This window comes from Podarcis muralis, chromosome 4 (genome assembly GCF_964188315.1).
Source record: "Podarcis muralis chromosome 4, rPodMur119.hap1.1, whole genome shotgun sequence".
Classification (NCBI taxonomy): domain Eukaryota; kingdom Metazoa; phylum Chordata; class Lepidosauria; order Squamata; family Lacertidae; genus Podarcis; species Podarcis muralis.
In genome coordinates, this window is record NC_135658.1 from 15,823,077 (window position 1) to 15,849,569 (window position 26,493).

Genomic DNA, 26,493 nt, shown 5'->3' on the forward strand with positions numbered 1-26,493 from the left:
TCTAGGCACAGTTCAAGCTGCAAGAAGCCTTTGAGGAAGAGGAAGGCTCCCATTTGCTGTTCAGTGGACCTGTCTGGCTGAAAACACTGAAAAGTCTCACTGTAAACGCTTTCATTCAGCAGCTGCTTTGAAGAGAGCAGGGCAGTGTGTACAACCATCAGACCCCAGCTGGATTCTAATTAAACTTCCTGTTCACATTAACTTGGAGAGTCTGCTGGGATGGGCGCTCATGCATTTTCCCAAGACCTGGTCTCTTTGGAGGTTCCATTTCCTGCTAACAGCTGACTGGAGTTCAATGCTGAAATCCTTGAGAATCATTTGTTGTGGGAAACCCTTTCTCCTAACAAAGAAAACAAAACAAAACGAGCCTTCTCCCAGCCCCCTGGGAGCAAGAGAAGCAGGAAATGTTCTGTATAGGGAGAAGAGCCCTTGGATGAATTACCTCGGCAGATCCCCCTCCTTGAGGAGGCTGCCCATCGTAGATAGCGAAAAGGTTTTCTTCTCTCATAATAGTAGAAACCGGGGCTACCCAAGGAAGCTGGATATTGGAAGAGTCAAGGCAGGCCTTTGGTATTTCATCTTGAAAAGATTATTTATGTATGTGTTGACAGCCACAAGAATGCTTTCCGCCCAGAAGTGGAAGGAAGAGAAAGTCCCAACAAAAGAAGAATGGATAACCAAGACGATGGACTATGCTGAAATGGCAAAAATGACCATGCAGATCAGACACTAAGATGGCAAAAAATTTAGTAAAGAGTGGGGGGGAAATTATACAGTACCTTAAAGATCACCGTAGATATTTAAAAACGTTAGCAGGATTGTTAGAACACATATAATGTGATAAGGCTAAAGTTAAAAATGGATATTAATCAAATTTGAAAAATGTAATTAGATGCAGTAGAAAGAGAGAAACATTGGAAATCGGGTGGGGGGGAACCAGGTGATTCAAATAATCTCAGATGTATAAAAAATTGAAAATGATTTAATTGTATAAGGATACTATTTAAATAACGGTTTGTGTGTGTGTGTGTGTGTGTGTGTGTGTGTGTGTGTGTGTATGAAGAGTCAGGACAGATAAAAAAAAGCACTTCTTCACATGGCATGTGGTTAAGGGACGGAACCCGCTCCTTCAAGAAGGGGACAACAGAGGAAGGGATGGTTGGACAGTGTTCTCAAAGCTACTAACATGAGTTTGGCTGCATGGCTTTCTTAGAAATTCCCTACACAGCAGCTACAGATCTGTGAGTGGGCATGTGGCCAAACAGAGATTTGCATACCTCTGGGGCTTGAATCTTGTGTTGTAAGCACAAAACAGCATCTATTCCCATGAAAGAAGTGCGTTTGGGATTTATGCTGTGGCTGGCACAGAGAATTGTGTTCCTTTTAAAAAAGATAATTGCTTTCGAGTGCACACCTTGGAAGAAGCCCACTGGGAACCAGGGCAGGTTCAGTGAAGGAACAAAACCAGATGGAGACAAGGCAGATGGCAGCTAGCTGACCAATCTAGCACAAAGCCAAGAGGCATGCAACATTCTCCACTTCCTTCCTTTATTTTGGAGGTAACTAGTACTATCCAGGACAGTTATGAGGAGCAGTGAGGGGAACCTTCTGAATGCAAAGCAGAAGCTATTGTTGTTGTTGTTTAGTCATTTAGTCATGTCCGAGTCTTCATGACCCCATGGACCAGAGCACGCCAGGCACTCCTGTCTTCCACTGCCTCCCGCAGTTTGGTCAAACTCATGCTGGTAGCTTTGAGAACACTGTCCAACCATCTCGTCCTCCGTTGTCCCCTTCTCCTTGTGTCCTCAATCTTTCCCAGCATCAGGGTCTTTTCCAGGGAGTCTTCTCTTCTCATGAGGTGGCCAAAGTATTGGAGCCTGAGCTTCAGGATCTGTTCTTCCAGTGAGCACTCAGGGCTGATTTCCTGAAGAATGGATAGGTTGGATCTTCTTGCAGTCCATGGGACTCTCAAGAGTCTCCTCCAGCACCATAATTCAAATGCATCAATTCTTCGCCGATCAGCCTTCTTTATGGTCCAGCTCTCACTTCCATACATCATTACTGGGAAAACAGCTGTTGTTGTTGGACTACAACTCCTATCATCCCTGACCACTGGTCCTGCTAGCTAGGGATGATGGGAGTTGTAGTCCAACAACAGCTGGGGACCCAAGATTGAAAAACACTGACACCATAGAGCTTTGGCCCTTCCCCTAGCAGAGGCGTGCAGGACCTTTGACCTGCCCAGTGCAACTGAACTACAACTCCCATCAGCCAAAGCACAAGTTGACTATATCCGACTTCAGCCCGTCCGCTTGAAGTCTGGGAAGGGCTAACCACCAGTAGGGGGAGTCCTGCTGATGCACATCAACTAGGAAATCCCCCGGGGTCACCGATAGGGGGCATGCCTTAGGCCCTCACCTCCATAGGCTTCGGCCAGGGCCACGCCCCCCGGAATCCTTTACCGGACTACCCTGCAATATGCGGGGTAGGTGATGGCGCTTCCTCCCCTCTTCGATCTACAAAACAATACCAATGCCTAACCGCCAATACCCAGAAAGTTGTGACGATTTGCTATGAGGTAGGCGAAAACCAAGTGGCTGGTGCCAATTTGCCAAGTGGAAAAATTCCTACCAGGCCCCTCAACGGCGACCAACCGAGGCCCATAGCAAAGTCAAGGAACGAAAACCTTAAAGGGTGGGAGGGTGGGAAACAGGAACAGCTGGCAGGCAGCAAAGAGGGAGATCCCCGACCGCGTCCTGGTTTAAATAAGGCAGGCCACGCCCCCAGAGCCAGTCGATTGGCTGGCCAGGAGGTGACGCAGCCAGGAATCCCCCCCAATCACACGAGGGCTGGGTTCCAGCCGCCGCGCGTGTGTGATGGAGCCGTGAAGCCTGCAACTCCACCTCCTCCGAATGGCAGAAGTGGCCTTTCTTACAGCTGCTGAAACAGTTGTTCGGAGCTGCCATCCCCCATTTTCTCCTCTCTCCCGAATACCCATAAAATATAACTGCATAATCACATGATGTCATTCCATGGTGAATCTTTGACAAGAGGCTTGTCTGACACCCTTCCCTTCCCTACGTTCCATCATTCCGGTTGTCTAGACAAGCTTTCCTATACAGGTTTTTCTGCTGACTCTGGTTTTAATTATTTGTCTTTCTTTCTCTCACGCTTTTTTAAAAATTTTTTTGCATTCTTTCATCTTTTTGTTTGTTTGCTGATTTTGCATCTTGGTTTTTTTGGTGAATTGGGGAAGTCAGCACACCTCAACTTGTGTGATGTATCAGCTAAGCATGCAGAGTTTTCAGAGATTTTCTGCTCCCAGCAGAAAGCTTGTCCCAGAGTCCCTGGTTAAAGGGAAAACCTCTCTCCCACACAGTTCAAAGGGTCTATTGCATCCAGACACAAGACAAAGCAAAAGATTGCTACCTACTATGTAAAGTTCTTTTGTTCTTTGGAGTAAAAATACATAGGTACAGATCCACCAACACTAAGGTAAAAGGTAAGGTAAAGGACCCCTGGATGGTTAAGTCCAGTCAAAGGCAACTATGGGGTTGTGGCGCTCATCTCGCTTTCAGCCGAGGGAGTTTGTCTGCAGACAGCTTTCTGGGTCATGTGACCAGCATGAGTAAACTGCTTCTGGCACAGCAGGACACCGTGACGAGTGCTAGAGCGCATGGAAATGCCGTTTAACTTCCTGCCGCAGCAGTACCTATTTATCTACTTGCACTAACATGCTTTCAAACTGCTAGGTTGGCAGGAGCTGGGACAGAGCAATGGGAGCTCACCCCGTTGTGGGGATTCGAACCGCTGACCTTCCGATCAGCAAGCCCAAGAGGCTCAGTGGTTTAGACCGCACCATGCTAGCTAAACCCACAGCCTCTTCCCCATGACTCTCGCAGATTCAAAGTCTGATAGCATCAGGATTTACAAAACAGGACTTAATGAAAGCGATCCTGATCCAACTTTCCTGAACCAATGGGTGGGTGAACAACACAGCAAGTCGTCCAATGGTGTTGCCATGGTAACCCAGTGTACCTGGCACCCCTATCTCAGAGCATCCAGACATGCTGTTCAAGACATGAGATGTGCTGTTCAAGACATGAGACCGAGCACTGTGCAATCTAACCCGTTGTTCACATTGCCCCGGCACATCCCCCTTGAGCAATGCTTGGGGACACCCTGTCATTCCATAAGCACTGCAATAGGAAAATAAGCCACCGGGACGGGCGCCATGCATTTTACCCTCTGCGCTTCCATAACGTACAGCTCCTCGTCATGAAAACAAGCTGACCTTTGCAGCCCAGAAATCGCACAGGGCTTTTTAGCTCAGCCACACACACACACACACACACACCACTACAGGGCTCTCCCCACCGGAGATTTCCAGCAACTCCTTCACTCTTCTGGTACTTCTTCTTCTTCTTCTTCTTCTTCTTCTTCTTCTTCTTCTTCTATTTATTTATTTATACCCCGCCCATCTGGCTGGGCTTCCCCATCCACTTTGGGCGGCTTCCAACAAAATATTAAAATACAATAGTCCATCAAACATTAAAAGCTTCCCTAAGCAGGGCTGCCTTCAGATATCTTCTAAAAGTCAGGTAGTTATTCTTCTCTTTGATATCTGGTGGGAGGGCATTCCACAGGGCAGGTGCCACTACCGAGAAGGCCCTCTGCCTGGTTCCCTATAACTTGGCTTATCGCGGTGAGGGAACCGCCAGAAGGCCCTCGGCACTGGACCTCAGTGTCCGGGCAGAACGATGGGGGTGGAGATGCCCTTCAGACATAGTGGACCGAGGCTGTTTATATTCTGATATAGTCCCATCTAGGTCTGATATCGTCTCATCTACACCCACCCACTGGGGTGTTAGGGGAGCAGCAGAACCTCTGGTGGGGGACACCCCATGCCTTGTGGGATTTCTCCAGGGAAGAAAAGGCTCAGGAGTAAACCCTACAGAAATGCAGAGTGGAGTCCCTAACATGGTTTCATGGTGCCTTGTATGCCTCCTTCTGGTAACTCCTGCAGCCCAGCGGGTACCAAATGTCTTGCTCTGCTTTCCTTTGGGTCATATCAGCGAGGCCAAGAGGGTGGTGACCTTGTGATGTGGCCAGCCCAGACCTCCATCCACACTGCCCTGGCTTGTGCCCCGCTGAGGTCACTTTGGTGGTGCTGACGCAGAGGTTTGACTTCACCTCCGGAGGCGAACTCCATTGTCTCTTGAGACAGATGGGTGCCAGCAACACCCACCCATTTTTACATGGGTGTTCAATTGCACACATGACAGTCACACACAATCAAATCTATCAGGACCTATTCTTGAATTCATTCTCTCTCTCTTTCTCAGACATGCATAAGCACAGGCTCTGGGACTTGGACACACACACACAAGTTTTCCCAGCTTTTTTCCAAGCCTAAAGTCTGGAGGGGAGGCAAACTTCATGGAAACTGCAGCTGAGGGAGGGAGAGGTAAAACCTTCCTCTGTATCTAGTGATTCTCTCCATGAAGATTTTCTGCTCTCCAAGCTACTAGGATTGAAAGCTTCCTGTTTGAGCTCCACACACACACACACACACACACACACACACACACACAGAGAGAGAGAGAGAGAGAGAGAGAGAGAGAGAGAGAGAGAGCGCTTTATTGCCACACAGGAGTGCAGGGGGGGTCGGGGGGGGGTCACAGTGCATAGGGAGAAGAGAATTAACCCTTGCCTCACCAAGCCCAACTTCCCCAACATGCAAAGCACACTATTATTAGGCATGAAAAGAGTGTTCTGCCCACTGGAAATGCAAGCTGGTTTGAACACTTCATTGGGAGAGAAGGGTTGGCTTGGTGAGGCAGCCTTCTGGACCAGCAGTTTACCAGGTCCACTTTAAGGGGGCAAGATATGTCACACACCCCACCCAGAATGCATTGCCGCAATCTTTCCTGGATAGTAACAAAGACTTGGATAGCTTTAGGCCAACAGAAGTACTTCTGCAAAGGGTGAGCGGGGCAGCCAAGAGACGATGTGGCATAGTGGTTAGAATATTGGACTAGGATCTGGAAGATCAGGGTTCGAATCCCCACTCGGCCATGAAGCTCACTGGGTGACCTTTAACCGTCACTGCCTCTCAGCCTAACCTACCTCACAGGGTTGTTTTGGGGATTAAATGAGGAGCGAGTGCACCAAGTACACCACCTTGAGCTTGGAGAAAAAGATGGGATATAAATGCATATTATTATTATTATTATTATTATTTAACATTATTATGAACAATAAACTACAGAGATACAATAATTTACTTATGCCTCTTGCTCTATTCTTCTCCCACTCTGGGATTAACTCCTGTAAGGTGATTTTTTTTTTAACACTGAAAGAAAAATGAAACTCTTGCAGAAAGAAGCTCAAAGAGAGATTAAGGCGATAATTGCTTGATCTGTTTGTTTACTCTGTTCATTAGAAGATTTTCTTTCCCTTTAAAAAGTCACAAGCAATTAATGAAAGTTGGCTAACGAGTGGGCTGTGTCGCTCACCTCGTTCTGAAGCCACAGTCTTATTTCTCTAACCCCTGCCCACCCACTGACTCCTGGGCCCCCACCAGCTTGCATCCAGCGCTGTCAGACTGTGGTCACTATCGATTACATGCTTCAGTTCTTCAGCAGCTCTAATCACATCTCTTGGGTTGCGGAGGATGATGCATTGCTCAGCGAACAGCTCTGACTTTTTATCACTAAATTATTGCAAGCAGCAAAGGACCTCAGTAGCCTTCCAAGCACAGCTCCTACTCAGTAGGGCCAGCCAGCCCCAGGGTTGAGGGGTTACTCAGAAAGGTGCTGGCCACTGTTGGCCACCGTGATTTGTAATGCACCAGAACTCTGGCACTTCCAGAGAAGTGCATTGTGGGAAATTCAGATGGTGGATGCCAAGTTCTGTCACTGGTGGTTCAGAGGTGCTAGTCAGCAGCCAGAACTGGGAAATGTCCGAGATTTGGAGAGCTGCCATCAGTTGAGACAGAGAGAGAATAGTGGGCTAAGCAGATGAATGGCTGATTCTGTATTAAGGGAGATTTATCTTGGTAAAGGGAAGGCCCTAGCTCAGTCATAGAGCATCTCCCCAGTTTGTGGCAGAGGTTTACTCCAGCCTAGCTGTGTACCACACTTACAATTGGCAAGAAAACTTCTAGATGTAAAATCTGTGCTCTGCCACTCTGCCTCATATTTTGGCAATCATTTAGGGCTGTACCCAGCTAGAGTTCTCATTGGAATAAATGACCCTAAGTTAGTTATGCCTATCAATTTCATTCAGTGGGTTTACTCTGAGTAGGACTAGCAAGATTTAAAAACAAAACAAATGGGTAGTAGGGTTTAAACTCCCATAGCCTAAAAGCCCTTCTCCAGAGTCTACTGGTCCCAGTTGCAGTTATTTGTTGCTATTAGAAGTGCACTCTGCACATGCTCGGTTGAGGAATTTTTTTTTGTAAAACTTTTATTATTATTAAAGATTTTCTTGTTTTACAGAAGTATGTGTAATGTCTCTCGTATTTTTTCCATGTAACATTTTTACAAATCAGTTTCATTTGTTGAGACATTGGGGGGGAGGGGTGCCGGGGGGGGGGGGAAATAGGTGGGTGGGGTCGGGTGGCGATGTTTCTATTTTGCTTAATGTATGTAGGGTTTGGTGTCAGCGTTGCTCGTGCTGTTCATTTGTGTTTCTTTGGTGGTGGGAGAGGTTGGGGTTGGCCTAGGGTGTGGTTGCTCATTTGTGATTGGCTGTGGTGATCTTTGTTTTCGTGTGTGAGTGGGGTGGGTGGGTGTTTTGGATCAGGTTAGCCATATTGATTTAAATGCTGTTGGTGGATTATTGTCATTGTCTTGTTGGGCTGTGTATGTGATAAAGGGGAGCCATACCGGGGTAAAGGCGTTTTCTTCTGTTTGTCCCCGTGTCAGTTTCAGTTTATTGGTTAATTTTTCTAGCAGGGCTGTTTCCCATACTATTTTGTACCATTGGTACTCCTGACAGGTCTCTCCAGTGTCTGGTTATAGTGTTTCTGGCTGCTGAAAGTAGGTGGGTTATGAATGTTTGTTGATGTCCCAGGACTAAGCTGTAGCAGAGACATGTGTTCACACACACAGCTCAGATGCTGACCCCAGGCACAAATTTTGCCGTGAACATATGTGTTACATAGGGAAGGACCTAGGAAATTATTCCACTTATTTTTGTAATGCAGCATAAAGTGAGCCTTGCAAGCAAAACTATCAGATTAGCATTCATCCTAATTATTCTGTGTACTATATAGTTTCTATTGTAGTAGACTGCGCAACGTCGTACAAACATACCTTATAGTATTAATGTCAGCCTGAAATATATTTAGAAAAGGAACCAGGAGGGAGGTTAGAATATTGCTCGGATTTGCAGAATGCTTTTATGTGGCTGGTTTTGTTTTCCTGGCTGTTGCATTCTAGGAAAGTAAAGACAAGCCCTCTGGCCACAGCTGTCTTCAAAGGATGTCAGCCTTAAAACAAACACGACATGGTACTAAAAGGTGGCGCAAAGGGATGCAGATCAAATAAAGGAGCAGAATGAGTTGGAAACGAGTGACGTAATCTACAAAATATTTACCATAGCTAAGCTTTTGGGGGCAGAAGAAAGTAGCACAGGTCATGCTCATGAACGCACTGATGGTACTTAGCACATTCATGGACCACAAATCACATGTTTGCAGTCAGCTCCCAGGCTGCCATAGCAATTTATGGGGGATCAGGTCCTGTGAGGCTCTTCTTTATAGCCTCATTCCTGCCCACACCACTCCCTAGACTGGGAGGCAGGGCAGGTGAGAAGAGGAAGAATCTGATCCAGGTGGTCTCATGAACCTATTTCATCAAAGTGATGCAGGACCTGGTCACATGGCAAGCACGGTGTGTGTGTGTGTGTGTGTGTGTGTGTGTGTGTGTGTGTGTTTGTGTGTGTCGGGGTGTGTGTGTTGTGCATGCACGCAGAGCTATCACACAGCCACAGTAACCGACGTAAGCACTCGCCCTGACCTAGCCACTGTGATCCACGCAACGGTCACCTCCAGACTGGATTATTGTAACTCGCTCTATGTGGGGCTGCCCTTGAGACTGACCCAGAAACTCCAGCAGGTGCAGAATGCCGCGGCGAAACTCCTTACGGGGTTTTCACTGCGGGATCACATTCACCCAGTGCTATACCAGCTACACTGGCTCCCAGTAGAGCACAGGATCTGGTTTAAGGTCCTGGTTTTAACCTTTAACGCCCTATACGGCCTAGGACCCTCGTAGCTACAGGACCGCCTCTCCTGGTATGTCCCACGGAGGACCCTACGGTCTTCAAACAAAAACATCTTGGAGGTCCTGGGCCACAGGGAGGTTAGGGTGGCCTCAACCAGAGCCAGGGCTTTTTCGGCTGTGGCCCCAATCTGGTGGAACACTCTGTCACAAGAGACTAGGGCCCTGTGGGACTTGACGTCTTTCCGCAGGGCCTGCAAGATGGAGCTGTTCCAGCTCAGCCTGACCGCACCTTTGGCAATCCTCACAGAACTCTAGCCCAATGATTGCCATTAATTTGATTTGAACTGATCTTATAATGAAATGATTTTAGAATGTTGTATTATTTTATTGTTGTTAGCTGCTCTTAGCTCGGCTTTGACTGGGGAGGGCGGGATATAAATATATATTATTATTATTATTATTATTATTATTATTATTATTATTATTATTAAAACCTGTTATTTGAACACTCTCCTCTGTCAACACTTATAGAGGGTTGCCTACACTGAGTTTGTCACAACAAAAAGCTACAGACACTTGCAACACCTTAAAGACTAATGAATTGTGTCATGTGCTAAGCCAAAAATAAGTAAACTGTGGCCCTTTAGATGCTTTGGTGCTAATATGTATATATTAATCTGTTTGCTCCCTATGCCAGGCCTGATCAATGGGAACTTTGCCCTCCTACTTCAATGGGGCTTTTTCTGTAGAACTCCAGAAGTTCTTGAACTCCAGCTTCCATGGGTTAGGCTGGCTGGGGATGATGGGAGTTGGAGTCCGGCAATATCTGGAGGGCCACAGGTTGCCCAAAACCTGATGTAAGTTTTTTCTTGAACTAGAAACTAGATAGATAGATCTACAGACAGATAACTATTGGGCTGGATACAGCTAAGGCGATGTGCTAGTGGGAACCAGCACGAGTCCTGCTAGTGCAAAGGGACTTGCCCCCTCCTTCCCTCTGTGCATCCCCCCATGTCCCTGCTCCCAAAATTGGCTCTGCAGGGTCAGGACAACCCTCAGTGGGCAGGCGAAGAAGATGTGAGATCATGCTGTTGAGCAAGCAGAGGCGGTTCTGCCGATGGTAGGTTTCCACCCACTACTCTGAACAGCAGCGCAAAAGCACAGTTTATGACAATTCGATTAGAGCTTAAAAGTGTGCAAAACGACCCTTCACTGCAACTGGTAATAACAGGGGTCGGCATCCTAAGGCCCATGGGCCACAAGCGGCCCATGGGAGTTGTTTAACCAGCCCATGAGCTGCCCCCAAACCGAGCCGCCCGCTCGGTGAGTCCCCACGCACTGCGCTAAATCGTCGCAGCACAGCATGGCACGGAGACTCGCTTCCGTGGCACCGGAAATTGTGTCTGTGCAGACGCCGAAAATCGTGAGGAGGCGTGCACTATGGCCCACAGAGGGATCTCTGCTGAAGTGAAGTGGCCCAGGCAAGAAGAAGAGTTTGGATTTGATATCCCCTTTATCACTACCCGAAGGAGTCTCAAAGGGGCTAACATTCTCCTTTCCCTTCCTCCCCCACAACAAACACTCTGTGAGGTGAGTGAGGCTGAGAGACTAAGTGTGACTAGCCCAAGGTCACCCAGCAGCTGCATGTGGAGGAGTGGGGAAGCGAACCCGGTTCACCAGATTACGAGTCCACTGTTCTTAACCACTACACCACACTGGCTCTCAAGATAAACCTTGCCGACCCCTGGGTCATATAGTAATCAGGAAAATGAGAATACAATCAGCCACTGATGCTGTTGGCATCCATTTATATATGTGGGTCCCACCCCTACCCAATTTCATCCTCCTCCACCACCATCACACACTGACCCATGACTCAAGTTTGAGCAAATTCATTTCATACTCCCCTTGCTATCCAGCCTTTCGAATTCCCCTCCCCCCAGGAGGGCTCTCCTTCCTTGGATGCTTTTAAGCAGAGGTTGGGTGTCCATCTGTCATGGATGCCTTAGCTGAGATTCCAGCATTGCAAGGGGGTTGGACAAGATGACCCTTGGGGTCCTTTCCAACGCTACAATTCTACGAAAATTAAAAGTAGAATTCCTCATTTCCTGCAGAGGCCCAGTGGACCCCAGTGACGTTCTCACACAGCCCGAGAGAAGCATATCGGAACATGAAAGGAACTCCGTAATCTCAGCATGACATAGGTGTTAACTAACCTGGAAGCCAACCAAGCGGCTGGCATTAAAAAATCCCCTTATCTAGCAAATGCACATTTCAGCACTGACTTCCGCAGCCACCGCATGTGGCCCAAAGGCGAGCAGGTTGCTGCACACAGAAAATAATATTTTGAAAGGAAAAAGCCAAGACACGGGCCGTATTATTAACAATTAGCATGACAATCAGAACAATTTGTCTGGACTCAGAACAACAACAACCAAGTGACATGTATAAGCATAGCTGAATGAAGCCATCAGCACAAATGCAATAGAAATCGCCCTGGGTGGGGGGCAAGCCCCTTGAAATCATGTTCTAAACAGTGTATGATTTGAAATTGCCCTCTAGATGGAAGCTGCTGAGGAAAGGGGGTTTCACGTCAAAGCCATCTGTTAAGAGAGAGATTAAACCAACATTCACCTACCTGTCCAGTCGCCAACGACCTTAACGTGGACCCCAAAAGTTGCTTCAGAAGCTGTTGGGCACTGTGAGGGGAAATAAAATGAAGCGTGTTGAAATGCAGTTGTGGGGGGAAGTAATTAGCAATACAGTTTAATCCACAGCTCCACCAAATCTCCCTTAATACTGAATCAACCATTCATTTGCTTAGCCCACTACAGTGGTACCTCAGGTTACAGACGCTTCAGGTTACATATGCTTCAGGTTACAGACTCCACTAACCCAGAAATAGTACCTTGAAGGAAACTGACTGAATATGCAGAATTGGACAAATTGACTGGGAAGATTCGATACCAGAAAGACCAAAAGTTTATCGAGGACTGGGGAAAATTTACAGAATATCTGAGAAATATATGTGATGCACAGACAACGCTTGTTGGTTTTGAAGACACCCTGTGAAATAGTAAGAAATACTGCAAAAAAGAGAGTAAGAGGAAAAGGAGGGGGGAAAGGCAATATTATGTTTAGAAATGCGTCAATAAATAGAAATTTTTCGAAAGATTGACAGAGAAACTGAGGGAAGTCAAAAATTGAAGCATGAGTGTAAAATAATTTGTTGACTGTATAAAACTTGTTTGGAAAATGAATAAAAATTATTTTTTAAAAAAACAAACCCAGAAATAGTACCTCGGGTTAAGAACTTTGCTTCAGGATAAGAACAGAAATCGTGCTCCAGTGGCACGGCGGCAGCAGGAGGCTCCATTAGCTAAAGCGGTGCTTCAGGTTAAGAACAGTTTCAGGTTAAGAATGGACCTGCGGAACAAATTAAGTACTTAACCCGAGGTACCACTGTACATCAATAACATGTGAAGGCCTCTTCTTCTTTTTGCAATAAGATTTTTTATTGAGATTTCCCCGTAATACGATAAGATTACAACCATCTGAGATACAAAAAAAAGAGAAAGAGAATCAAAAGAGAAAGAGGGAATAGAGATAAAGAGAGGAAAAAGAGAGAAAGAGAGAGGGGAAAAACAAAGCAGAAACAGAGAAACATTAGCAAAAAATTATAAAAAAGAGACTTCTGATTTTCCTTCTATTCTATTCTATTCTTTGCTGGTCACATACTGGAAGAAAATATTACTTAAAACCATCTGTCAATACGAACAACTATCTACTCTATCTTCTGTTAAACAATATCTCCTCTAAGTTACAGGGTCTTTTTTTAAAAATGGAAATGGGATACTGGACATTTATTTGAATGAATGGGAGGATGCTTGGTTACACACACACACACACACACACACACACACACACACTCCCCTGAAAAGGCACGTGACGAAAGAGCCCACAAAAACCAGAGCTGCCTGGCCAGAAATGAGAATTATGCAGAAATGCAAATTTTGTTATGGGAGGAAGAACCAAATGTCAGTGGTACAGCAGGTGTTCCCTGCCCACAGGGCCCCAACGTCAGTCCCAGGTACCCAATAAAAAACAGTGACAAACAGGTACTAGATGATGGGAAATATCTATCTCCTCCTGAGACCCTGGAGAGCTGTCATCAGTCAGATTACACTGACTAGGTAGACAAGCAGTCTGACTATTGTAAGGTAGCTTCCTTTGGAACATAACATTTAAGAGTCTCCTGTTTTCATTTTAAAGACAGAGCCCTCCTGGGAAAGAGGGGGGGGGTGCCTCTGTGTGTATCATATAGAAGCAAATCGGGTGTGATTTTTCCTAATTATTTTTTTTTATTCTTGCTTCTCTCGCCTGGAGATTTAATTAATGGAGTTACCAGTTGACAAAAGCATATGGCCAATTGACTAAGATTACTATAACCACTTCAGCCATCATCATCATCATTATTATTATTTAATTAATGGAGACTTAGTTCCTGCGTGGAACTCAACTATGCTTTACTCAAAGTAAACCCATTGAAATTAATGGACTTAGTCAGGTTCATTACTTTCAATGGGTCTACACCGAGTAAAACTTAGTTGAAACCACCACCAACACCCCGTTGCCAAACTCTTGCCTTTCTAGAAAAGTTATGATTTGCAAGGACTACATTTGACCATTTATAAGCCTTTTTCTCAACGCTTTGTCTGCCTCCAACACTTTTTTTAGATGTTGATTGTTATTTTCTGACATAGTTTAGTGCTTTTTCTAAGGCAGGATAATGCTACTTGAAATACATGCACGCCACACTGCCTCCCTCTGAAGTAAGTGAAATATGGAGAAGTCCATCTAATCCCGCTTGCCCAATTCCACGGACACTCCAGTAGCATCACTTTAACAAATTACTCGTAAAAAGCCAGATTCCCCTCCTCTCCCCTTTGGAGTTTAGGAAGGATATATTTCAACACTGTCTACAGATCCTCAGGGCTCCTTCGGGGATTCTAGGGTGCCTTGCTCTGCTGATAAATCTCAAAGAAGGAAATGTCATCTACAAACTAGACGGGGAGAATCCAAGTTTTGGCTTGTTGTTGTTTAGTCGTTTAGTCGTGTCCGACTCTTCGTGACCCCATGGACCAGAGCACGCCAGGCACCTCTGTCCTCCACTACTTTGGTCAAACTCATGCTGGTAACCTCAAAAACACTATCCAACCATCTCGTCCTCTGTCGCCCCCTTCTCCTTGTGCCCTCCATCTTTCCCATCATCAGTGTCTTCTCCAGGGAGTCTTCTCTTCTCATGAAGTGGCCAAAGTACTGGAGCCTCAGCTTCACGATCTGTCCTTCCAGTGAGCACTCAGGGCTGATTTCCTTAAGAATGGATGCGTTTGATCTTCTTGCAGTCCATGGGACTCTCAAGAGTCTTCTCCAGCACCATAATTCAAAAGCATCAATTCTTCGGCGATCAGCCTTCTTTATGGTCCAGCTCTCACTTCCATACATCACTACTGGGAAAACCATGGCTTTAACTATACGGACCTTTGTTGGCAAGGTGACGTCTCTGCTTTTCAAGATGCTGTCTAGGCCTGTCCTTGCCGTTCTCCCAAGAAGCAGGCATCTTTTAATTTCATGGCTGCTGTCACCATCTGCAGTGATCATGGAGCCCAAGAAAGTAAAATCTCTTGGCTAATACAGTGTAATTTAAACACATACACACGTGTGTGCCGTGTTCTTTTGCATCATTCATAGCCCAGATCTGTGTAATGCTGTACCAACAGCGTCCCATCAAGACTAATGCAGCCACCAGCCCTTCAATTGATTAAATTTCTATTCTACATGTAATGTTTGACACATTACTGTATTTTAATATTTTGTTGGAAGCCGCCCAGAGTGGCTGGGGAAGCCCAGCCAGATGGGCGGGGTATAAATAATAATAATAATAATAATAATAATAATAATAATAATAATAATAATTATTATTATTCTTATTATTATTATTATTATACTGCCCTTCACCCAAAGATTGCAGGGCAGTTTGCAATATAAAAACACAAAGATATATACCATATTAACAAATGAAAACAATAACCTCCACCTCGCCCCAAATACAATTTATAAGGCCATAGATTGTTATCAGACCTTCCGCTTTGGGAGAGCCTAGTTCTACACTTAAAATCACGGAAGGTCACAATATATGGAGTTGCATTCAGACTGGGTAGGGAAACATTTCCCCTGTGGGGTGTTGGGAGGTGTGTGCCACTGGCTGCCCCACACAACCCCATTGCAGCCATTTAACATGTGTGTTGGGGGAGTGTTTTGTGAATCTCCCTACCCTTAGATCAGAAACCCTGGTTAGATCTTGGTTCATTTACACTAAATAGGGTTAAAACAAACCATGGTTTCCTGCATTTAGATGTAACAGGAAACTGTGGCTGAAAGCTTTAAACTCCCCGTGTGGATGCAGGAGGGAAGCTCACATTGGTTCTAACTTTAGGAGGATGAGAGTAGTTCAGCATTATAAGCAAAGAATCACAGGAGTTGGAAGGGACCCTATGGGTTATCTAGCCCAACCCCCTGCAACACAGCAATCCTTTAAAGCCCTAAATGGACTTGACCCAGTATACCTGAAGGAGCATCTCCACCTCCATCCTTCTACCCGGACACAGGTCCAGTGCCGAGGGCCTTCTGGCGGTTCCCTCACTGCGAGAAGCCAAGTTACAGGGAACCAGGCAGAGGGCCTTCTTGGTAGTGGCACCCGCCCTGTGGAACGCCCTCCCACCAGATGTCAAAGAGAACAACAACTACCAGACTTTTAGAAGACATCTGAAGGCAGCCCTGTTTAGGGAAGCTTTTAAGGTTTGATGTATTACTGTATTTTAATATTTTGTTGGAAGCCGGTGGCTGGGGAAGCCCAGCCAGATGGGCAGGGTATAAAAAATAAATTATTATTATTATTATTATTATTATTATTATTATCCTGCCCACAGCCACCCCTGGTTGGGCTTGAACCACCAACCTTCTGGTTAACAGCCAGACACACTGATCCACTGCACCACACGAGGCAATCCAAACAGCAAAGAGAACACACAGCGTCCTTTGCCCCTTTCTAAAATTTGTTATAGGGAGCTGGCTGGGATTGAACCAGGAACCTTTTATATATATATTTTATTAAATTTCCTGTCTTACAATTTAAATTGCTCGTTTTTACATCCTTAAGAAATCTGTGACTTCCCCTTTTCTCTTTCCATGGTTCATTTTATATCTCATAAATCCCTGCATATTTTACAAAAACTATGCCATTCAGCATTCCATTATTGCATCCATCAAAACTTATTTGCACTGTCGAATTTATCTTAATGCTGCCAGCGTTTTCAGCTGTACACAATATATTCAAAAAACGTTTTCCAATCTTCTCTAAACGTATGTTCTTCCTGATCTCATATTCCAAGTCTGCAAGCTGCGCATATTCTGTGAGAGCTTAAGTTGCCACTCTTCTCTGCTTGGGACCTCACTTGTTTTCCATTTTGGGGCTAACAAAACACAGGACACAGTAGTGGCATACATAAATAACCTTTTTTGACACCTGGGAATATCAGTCTGAATTATCCCCAACAGAAAGGACTCTTGTACTATTAAACATTTTTTTCAATTCATTATGGATCATTTCCCAATACGCTTTTACCCTTTTACAAGTGCACCACATGTGAAAGAACGTTCCTTCCACCTCTTTGCATCTCTAGCACTTATCTGATTCAGTCTTTTATGTTATGTACTGAAGTTCTCACCCTGGGCAAGCAGGGGGATACTGTAGATAGTTCAGGTCCACATATGCAAATAAGGGGTTGAAAGTGACGTTCAGTGATTGGATAGTTATAGAAAGTTGTTACAGTTACGTTGTACTGGAGCTCTATATAAGCAGACTGGCTGAACCCTTCAGTTCTGTTCTGTTCTGGCCTATGAATAAACAAGAGCTGTTTGAAGAATCGCTGTGTCGTCTGATGTGTTCACCCACAACATAACATTATACATCTTAGCAAGCTTCATGCAGGCTTGAACCAGGAACCTTTTGCACTTACACTGTTGAGCTATAGAGATTCTCTATAGCTCTGAACTCTTGGGAGAAAAGCAATGACAAACCTAGACAGCATCTTAAAAAGTAGAGACATCACCTTGCCAACAAAGGTCCGTATAGTAAAAGCTATGGTTTTCCCAGTAGTGATGTATAGAACTGAGAGCTGGACCATAAAGAAGGCTGATCGCCGAAGAATTGATGCTTTTGAATTATGGTGCTGGAGGAGACTCTTGAGAGTCCCATGGACTCCAAGAAGATCAAACGTATCCATTCTTAAGGAAATCAGCCCTGAGTGCTCACTGGAAGGACAGATCGTGAAGCTGAGGCTCCAATACTTTGGCCACCTCATGAGAAGAGAAGACTCCCTGGAAAAGACCCTGATGTTGGGAAAGATGGAGGGCACAAGGAGAAGGGGACGACAGAGGATGAGATGGTTGGATGGTGTTATCGAAGCGCCCAGCATGAGTTTGACCAAACTGCGGGAGGCAGTGGAGGACAGGAGTGCCTGGCGTGCTCTGGTCCATGGGGTCACGAAGAGTCGGACACGACTAAACGACTAAACAACAAACAAATAGCTCTGAACCAGGTCAGTATATTGATCAATCTGAAAGCTTGGAGCAGGCGAGTGGGGGCGGAAGAGCTCTTGCCTTCTGGCCCCACCACCGGAATGCTTCACTATCACCCAAAGTTCTTGATGAACAAAGTTGAAGCACATATAATTTGTATTCACAGGGTGTCCCTCTGCAATCAGGGAATATTCATTTATGAGGGAATAAGGCTTCAGCTGGTGAATGTATAAAGACCTGCTATGTTTATATACGGCACATCTCTGTTTATAGAGAGCTTGCAATGCCAAATTTCCATGGAAATCCTTAAGATCCACGCAGGCCAGGATTTATTTTTATTTTTTCTAAGCCCACAAAACAAAACATGCTGTCTTAGGATCATTTCACGCACCTCTTGCCACAAAAATGGCCATGTTCTGCTCTCGTTGCTTGTGAGAGAACGGCTGGATGTGTACAAATCAGCTGTATTGTACATAAACATGATCAGCTTTGGCTAAATTTCACTTGTCAAGCTACTACTAGAGGCACAGCTACAGAGGCCAATTGATAAGTTGGCAACATTGTCACTAAAACATGCACACAGCCAGTTCTCCGACAAGTGTAGGGCAATATCGATTCTAAATAAACAACACACAAAAATAATAGAGTTTAGTTTCAGAAACTAATCCCAAATTACTTGTTTAACGTAGCTCCTGGAAATAAATGGCTATCATGAGTGGTAAAACTAATATTCAAGCTAAGTCTGTAGCCCACCAACTAGATCAGGGGTCAGCAAACTAAGGCCCACGGGCAGGATCAGGCCCAATTGCCTTCAGGATCCGGCCCGTGGACTGTCCATGGATCGGCGTGGGAATTCTGTTCATTCGGGCTGCGCCATTTCTTTCCCAGCGCCATTCCGTTTCCCACAAACACACCGCGACGGCACCTCCTCCCTCCCTCCTCCTGGCTTCTCCCCGCCCTGGCTAGAGGAGGAAGGGGGCTGGACTGAGCTGGCTGAGCGCCATTTTAAGCAGCCCCTCTCCGGAGCCAGCCCTTTCACGCCGCTCAACTTCCCTCCGCCGTTGCCGCCCTGGTGCTCCTGTGGGCCAGAGAGAAGAGAAGAAGAAGAGTTTGGATTTGATATCCCACTTTATCACTACCCAAAGGAGTCTCAAAGCGGCTAACAATCTCCTTTCCCTTCCTCCCCCACAACAAACACTCTGTGAGGTGAGTGGGGCTGAGAGACTTCAAAGAAGTGTGACTAGCCCAAGGTCACCCAGGAGCTGCATGTGGAGGAACGGGGAAGCGAACCCAGTTCACCAGATTATGAGTCCACCGCTCTTAACCACTACAGCCCACTGGCTCTCAAGAGAGAGGAGTGGATGAGCTTGCTCTGCCTACCCACGAGAAGCAGCAGCAGCAGCGGCAGTGGTGGTGGGGGCAGCCCCAGGGAATGTAAGTGCAGCGGCTGGAGTTGGGGGGGGGGTGGAGAGGAGGACTACTTGCCCCCATCGCCTCTTATTCCAGCTCTCCACCCCCGGTGCTGCGTCTCTCACCCGCCACAAGACCTGAGGGACAGTGGACTGGCCCGCGGCTTTAACAATTTTGCTGACCCCTGAACTAGATCATAAAATTGTAGAGTCATCTAGTCCAATCCTCTGTGATGCAGGAATCACAGGAAAAGAATCCCAGGTGGCCATCCTACCTCTGTTTAAAAACTTCCAGTGAAGGAGAGTCCACTATTTTCGAGGTAGTCTGTTCCCCTGTCAACCAGCTCTTACCATTAGAAGCTTCTTCCTAATGTTTAGTCGGAATCTCCAATGAATCCACTGGTTTGGGTCTTCCCCTCTGGGGCAGCAGAAAACAAGGCATGTACAAACGCCTGCATTTTCTACAACCAAGTCTGCTTATGAAGATCACAGGTAACCAAACAATTTAACCGCTGTGTTGCAAACAATAGTCAGTAATATCCAAGGCTACACGATGACCAAATACAATGATACGATATCAATATACACTCTTTATATAATGTGAAATATATGAAATCACATAAACAGAAAACTTACTGTCAGAGCTGCTCTCCGATCCCAGCTCACAGAGGATCACGCTAGCCAGCGTTCGCTTTATAAAAGTCTTTATTGAGTTACAGTTTCCATTTCCAAGCTGCTGCGTGCAACTCTACGTCTTATGGCTAGACCGGCAAAGCTCCGTCTGAATCTCCGCCCCTCGTACACCAACTTAATATCCTCGCCTTACTCCACCTTTTCCGCCTGACCGTCCTTCTCTGGGTCCCTCTGCCCCCCGTGGTCTCCTCCCTCCGGGACTCCTCTGACGCTGACCCCCCGGACCCTCCTGTCTCCTTGCGTCGGGCTTTAGGACCTGGCTCCCTTTCCGGGCTGCTTACTGCGCCGCCTTCCCGTGCATTTGAACTTGGCGCGCGCGCCCAGCCTTTCACTTTCCGCTTGACCGTTTCTTCGCTCCCCGATGGGGGCGTGGTCACTCCTGACTCATGCCCTCCTCCCTGCTGCGAGCTGCCAGGGCTCGATCCCTGACGTCCTTCCTCTCCACTGCGCTCTGGTGGGGACGCTGGCCCCGATTTCCAACTGCTGCCCTCTGAACCCCCGCTGGTCCCTTCCTCCTGGGGTGTCCCCCTAGGCCCCCCCTTTGCTCTGGCCACTGGCGCTCCTTTCTGTGAATCTTCCGATTCACTGGAAAGACTCGGAGATCTCGGGTCGTCGTCATCACTCATCCTTTCTTCGGACTCCTCCCCCTCGCTCTCTGTTTCCTCCCTTGCCCTCGCCTCTGCTCCTGAACCCCTGACACTTACGAATCTCTGAAAGTCACAAAATATGCACTCTTAATGGATTCTCTTGAAAACATAAAACCAAATAAACATAAGTCTTATAAATCTCAAAAAGTCTTTGAATTTGAATCCACTGGTTTGGGTCTTCCCCTCTGGGGCAGCAGAAAACAAGGCATGTGCAAACGCCTGCATTTTCTACAACTAACTCTGCTTATTGAAGGATGGATGGCGACTAACAGATTGAGGTTGAATCCTGACAAGACAGAAGTACTGTTTTTGGAGAACAGGGGGCGGGTGGGTGTGGGGGATTCCCTGGTCTTGAATGGGGTAACTGTGCCCCTAAAGGACCAGGTGCACAGCCTGGGAGTCATTTTGGACTCACAGCTGTCCATGGAGGCGCAGGTTAACTCTGTGTCCAGGGCAGCTGTTTACCAGCTCCATCTGGTATGTAGGCTGAGACCCTACCTGCCCGCGGACTGTCTCGCCAGAGTGGTGCATGCTCTAGTTATCTCACGCTTGGACTACTGCAACGCGCTCTACGTGGGGCTACCTTTGAAGGTGACCCGGAAACTGCAATTAATCCAGAATGCGGCAGCTAGACTGGTGACTGGGAGTGGCCGCCGGGACCATATAACACCGGTTCTGAGAGACCTGCATTGGCTCCCAGTACGTTTCCGAGCACGATTCAAAGTGTTGGTGCTGACCTTTAAAGCCCTAAACGGCCTCGGTCCTGTATACCTGAAGGAGCGTCTCCACCCCCATCGCTCAGCCCGGATGCTGAGATCCAGCGCCGAGGGCCTTCTGGCGGTTCCCTCATTGCGAGAAGTGAGGCTACAGGGAACCAGGCAGAGGGCCTTCTCGGTAGTGGCGCCCGCCCTGTGGAACGCTTCCCATCAGATGTCAAAGAGATAAATAATTACCTGATATTCAGAAGACATCTTAAGGCAGCCCTGTTCAGGGAAGTTTTCAATATGTAATGCTGTACTGTTTTTAACACTGATTGGGAGCCGCCCAGAGTGGCTGGGGAAACTCAGCCAGATGGGCGGGGTATAAATAATAAATTATTATTATTATTATTATTATTATTATTATTATTATTATTATGAAGATCACAGAAGAAACAGAAAAAGACGAGGGAAGAAGCACTTCGTTCCCACCAAGGCACACTACAAATAAGGACCAAACATCTTCACCTTGATCTGGTGTGCCCCTTCGATTATACAAAATTTGCTCCCTAGTGCTTGATTCCTTCCATCTGTTGCTCCTGGAGCCGGATGGAGGCAGGGGTGTTTTTTTATGTATATATATAGATATATAGATTTCCCATGATATAAAATGAGCTTCTTTGTTACTAAAATAACTCTCAGGATTCACAGCGACTGCTGAAGTCAGGCAGAGCCCAAAACAGCCAGCAAGCGGCCAAGTCTGGAGTTCACACAAAGGAAAACTCACAACTGTGATGAGAGTCGTATGTACTTTGTCACTGGATATAAGGCTGAAGCTATTTGTATTTTCAAAAAGGATGCTCTATTGGATACCTGTTAAAACTGGCCAGCCTTTCCCAACCTGTTGTTGTTTAGTCGTTTAGTCGTGTCCGACTCTTTGTGACCCCATGGATCAGAGCACGCCAGGCACTCCTGTCTCCCACTGCCTCCCGCAGTTTGGTCAAACTCATGCTGGTAGCTTTGAGAACACTGTCCAACCATCTCGTCCTCTGTCGTCCCCTTCTCCTTGTGCCCTCCATCTTTCCCAACATCAGGGTCTTTTCCAGGGAGTCTTCTCTTCTCATGAGGTGGCCAAAGTATTGGAGCCTCAGCTTCAGGATCTGTCCTTCCAGTGAGCACTCAGGGCTGATTTCCTTCAGAATGGATAGGTTTGATCTTCTTGCAGTCCATGGGACTCTCAAGAGTCTCCTCCAGCACCATAATTCAAAAGCATCCATTCTTCGGCAACCAGCCTTCTTTATGGTCCAGCTCTCACTTCCATACATCACTACTGGGAGAACCATAGCTTTAACTATATGGACCTTTGTTGACAGGGTGATGTCTCTGCTTTTTAAGATGCTGTCTAGGTTTGTCATTGCTTTTCTCCCAACCTAGTACTCTCCAATTATTTTTGAACTACAACTCCCATCAGCCCCAGACAACATAGGCATGGTTGATGGAAGATGCAGGCCAAAACAGCTTAGAGGGCGCTAGGTTGGGGAAGCCTGTAAGTAGAGGATTGCTTTCGGAGAATGAATGCTGGAGAACTATCAGTCGCTGCTTGGGGAAATTGGGGTGGGAAGAATCTCCACACTAATTGCCAGTGGGGACAAGGTACTCAGGAATCCCAGAGCTACTTCTTAGGAGTTAATTTGGTACTCAGAAACAAGTTATGAAATTCATGCATGCACTACTACAGGAATGGAAAGCCTTTGGCCCTCCAGACAATCCTGAACCACAACTCCCATCAGTACTAGTAAGCATGGGCCATGGCTAGGGATGATGGGAGTTGTAGTTCAGCAACATCTGGAGGGCCATTAATGGTCACTTCAGAATGGAAGCTAAAAGAAGTGAAAATATATCATACATGGGGTCCTGAGAGGCACTGAGCCCTGTGAGGAGAAATTGCGGCATTATTGTATTTTTGTTTTTTGGGGTTGCAAATAACTTTGGCGCTCCTTATTTTTAAGTAAGAAGCAGTGTATAAATTTAATCAACCTTAACCAAACCCAGTGCTACACATTGCTGCAAATGTCTAACCTGAGGCATCTTTATATAAACTACATGGCAGCAGCAGGATTGCCAACTTAAGAAAAATAAATGGTACTGCTCTTGGGAGTTTAGCAGCAGCCTGACAAGCAAATAAAACTGAATAAAATAAGTCAATGAATGCTGCACTCCCATGCACTAAGGTGAAAACCCTCTTTATCACACAGTGGAACTTGCTTCTATGTGTTGATGCAGAAGCTGAGGCTGAAAAGGGTTTCCCCCCGTCATGAGATAAATAGCTTCACTTGTTCTCTGCCATTAAAGGTACAGGTGTGGATCCACTGGACAAAATGAAGGGCTGAACCAGCTACACCTTCCATGGACTGGATTGTCAGGAGCTTGGTCTACACTCGAGTAGGACCCTGGCAGAGACACATGCCCGACTGGCATGTTCCCTCCCTCCTGGTTGATCATTCGGGAGCTTCAAAAGCTTTCTTCAGCCTGAACATCACAGTGACCAATGCCAACCGACACCGGCACACTTAGGGATCCGCAGAGTTTGCTCAGTTGTGTAACAGACCTCAGCAACTCAGCATTTTGGCTAATCTAGTTTATTTACATATAAACACACACAGAGCACTGCAACATGGCTCCCTCTCTCTCTAGCATCAGACAGCAAAGAGAAAGGACAAAGGACAATAGTCCCACTTCACAGAACACAGTAACACAAACATCCTCTCTCCATCCTGCTTGTCAGGGGGTTGGACTCGATGGCCCTTGTGGTCTCTTCCAACTCTATGATTCTATGATTCTATGATTCATCACTTCCCACTCTGTGGAGTCAAAACATACACCGCCATGTGAAAGACAACAATCCCATGACTGCAATCATGGAGCAGGAATTCTAACATCGATCACTTGGAAACAGAAGCCATGGAAGTAAAGGAAGCATCTCAGTCAGCACCATCCTCCTCCTCATATCATGTTGGGCCACAGTTCCCAGCATCCCTTACCATTGGCTAAGTTGGCTGGGATGAGTGTGGTTGTAGACCTGCAACATTGAGGGGCCCAAAGTTGAAGAAAGCTGCTCTAGAAAGGCCCCTTGTCACTCGGTGCTACGGCACTTGCCTTGCAAGAAAAATGTCCCACATTCAATCCATGGCATCACCAGGTAGGGCTGAGAGAGACCCCTGCCTGAAACCATGGGGGGGCTAATGCCAGTCCGTGTCAACAGTACTGAACTGGAGGTATATTAATAAATAGAAGTCTTAGCAGACCAGAAGCTGAACATGAATCAATGGTGTGTTTTTTTCAAACATGAAAAAAAGGCTAATGCTATTCTAGGCTACATCAACTTGGAAACCAAGCATTATGAGGAATGGTTGAAGGAGTACGTTTAGTCCGGAAAAGAGGAGACTGAGAGATGTGATCTTCAAGTATCTTTTAAAAAATCATTTTTATTACATCTCCTAAAATATTCCAAAACATCTATCATCGTATACAATCCCCCTCCCCCAAAAAACACCAAATATCTAAGGGGCTGCCACATGGATGATAGTGCAAGCTTGTTTTCTCCTACCCCGGAGGGTAGGACCCAAATCAATTGCTTCAAGTTATAAGAAAGACAGTTTCAACTAAACATCAGGAAGGCCTTTCTGGAAGTAAGCTGTTCAATAGTAGAATGGACTCCACTTGGAGGTTTTTAAGCAGAGGTTGGCTGGCCATCTCTCACGGATGCTTTATTTTTTTTTTTTAAAAGATATTTATTAGAATTTTACAAAATGAAAAAAGAAAAAAGAAAAATACAAAATAAAAATAGATAAAAAACAATTCCATCTTTCCATCACTTTCTTTCATTTGTTTATTTCCCGGACCTCCTCACACCTCCCTTTTTGTATTCCAGTTCAATTTGTTAGTTCAGCAAATCCTTCTCTTTGTTTATCCTAATCTTTAGTCTTAAAATAATGTTACCTTAATCTAATATCATCTTATCTTGTAAACAACCTTCAAACTTACATCTTAAGTCTTATTCTTACCAACTTCTAATAACCATAATATTCTTTCCTAATTCTTTAAACATTTTTGCTAGGGCCCTGCAATTTCATTTCAACATCCTTCTAACATTCATCAATTTTATAAAACAATCTTAGTAACAAACAAAAAAGAAATAAAAACAATACAATCTTCATCCAGCATCCCTTTCTCCTGGTCCCGGGTTTTGTCAGTCCTTTTTATCCCATTGATCTGGCGCATTAACCTGGTAACCTTATATCCAAGGCCCTTAAGTCTCTTCCATGTCCCTTCCACAGCTCTTCTTCATATTCTCCTTTCACTCGTGGGAACTCCAGCTTAGTAATGTTTTTGACCCTTCTCAATAAATCTGCACCTTTTCTATAGTTCAAACTCAACTCCATTTAATGTTTAACAACATGTTTCAAGATCCTTCCAAAATTGAAAGCCCCCACCGCTCCAAACCTCTCACGGCCCATTGCCAGACTCGGGAAGTCCAGACATCCCTGCACAGGGGGATCAATCCAACCCCCCATTTCCACGCCAGTCCAAACTTTATCTTCCCAAGTCTGGTTTTTCCCAAGTTCATTTGTCAAGTCCAAAAGCTCATGTTCCTGCAGGTCTGCAGCTCCCTCCAACTCTGGTGCCCTCTCACGGATGCTTTAGTTGAGATTCCTGGATTGCAGGCAGTCAGACTAGACAATCCTCGAGGTCCCTTTCAACGTTACAATTTTATGATTCTATGATCAGGTATATAGCAGTTTCCCATGTGATTGCTGACTGGTTATTTTGATCCCCGTGTACCACTTCCCCCACAAAATACAGGGAATAATTGCACACCTTTTCATGCAAAGATGGCATAAAATTATTTGCTGCGTCAACAACAGCCTCTCATAACAACTCCAATGTTTTATCAGTAAAGCTGTAAAAATGTAGTTCAGGCTTAGGGCAGAGGAGTGGGGTGGAGGATGAACAAAAGAGAGAGGGAGTAAGGGAGTGGAGACACCAATGCAGGAACACGAGAAAATATGCTGTGCACAAAATATGCAATTTATCCAGCACGATGCATTTCAAGTACTCCTGCTTATCCCAAACCACCTTTAAAATAGGTCATCCCGAGGTTCAGCTTCTCAGA

The 26,493-nt window shown here is 45.9% G+C and overlaps 1 protein-coding gene across 7 annotated transcripts in view; it reads right to left on the bottom strand.

Moving 5' to 3' along the window:
- NOX4 (NADPH oxidase 4) overlaps positions 1-26,493 on the bottom strand; it is a 104,107-nt gene that overhangs the window by 38,434 nt on the left and 39,180 nt on the right. For all 7 annotated transcript variants that reach the window (XR_013392509.1, XM_077926978.1, XM_077926977.1 and 4 more), the window contains one exon: positions 11,872-11,932. Coding sequence is in view for 6 of the 7 variants with exons in the window: in XM_077926978.1 (XP_077783104.1) it covers positions 11,872-11,932 (61 nt within the window). In the remaining variant the exon portion in view is untranslated. The remainder of the gene's footprint in view (positions 1-11,871; positions 11,933-26,493) is intronic.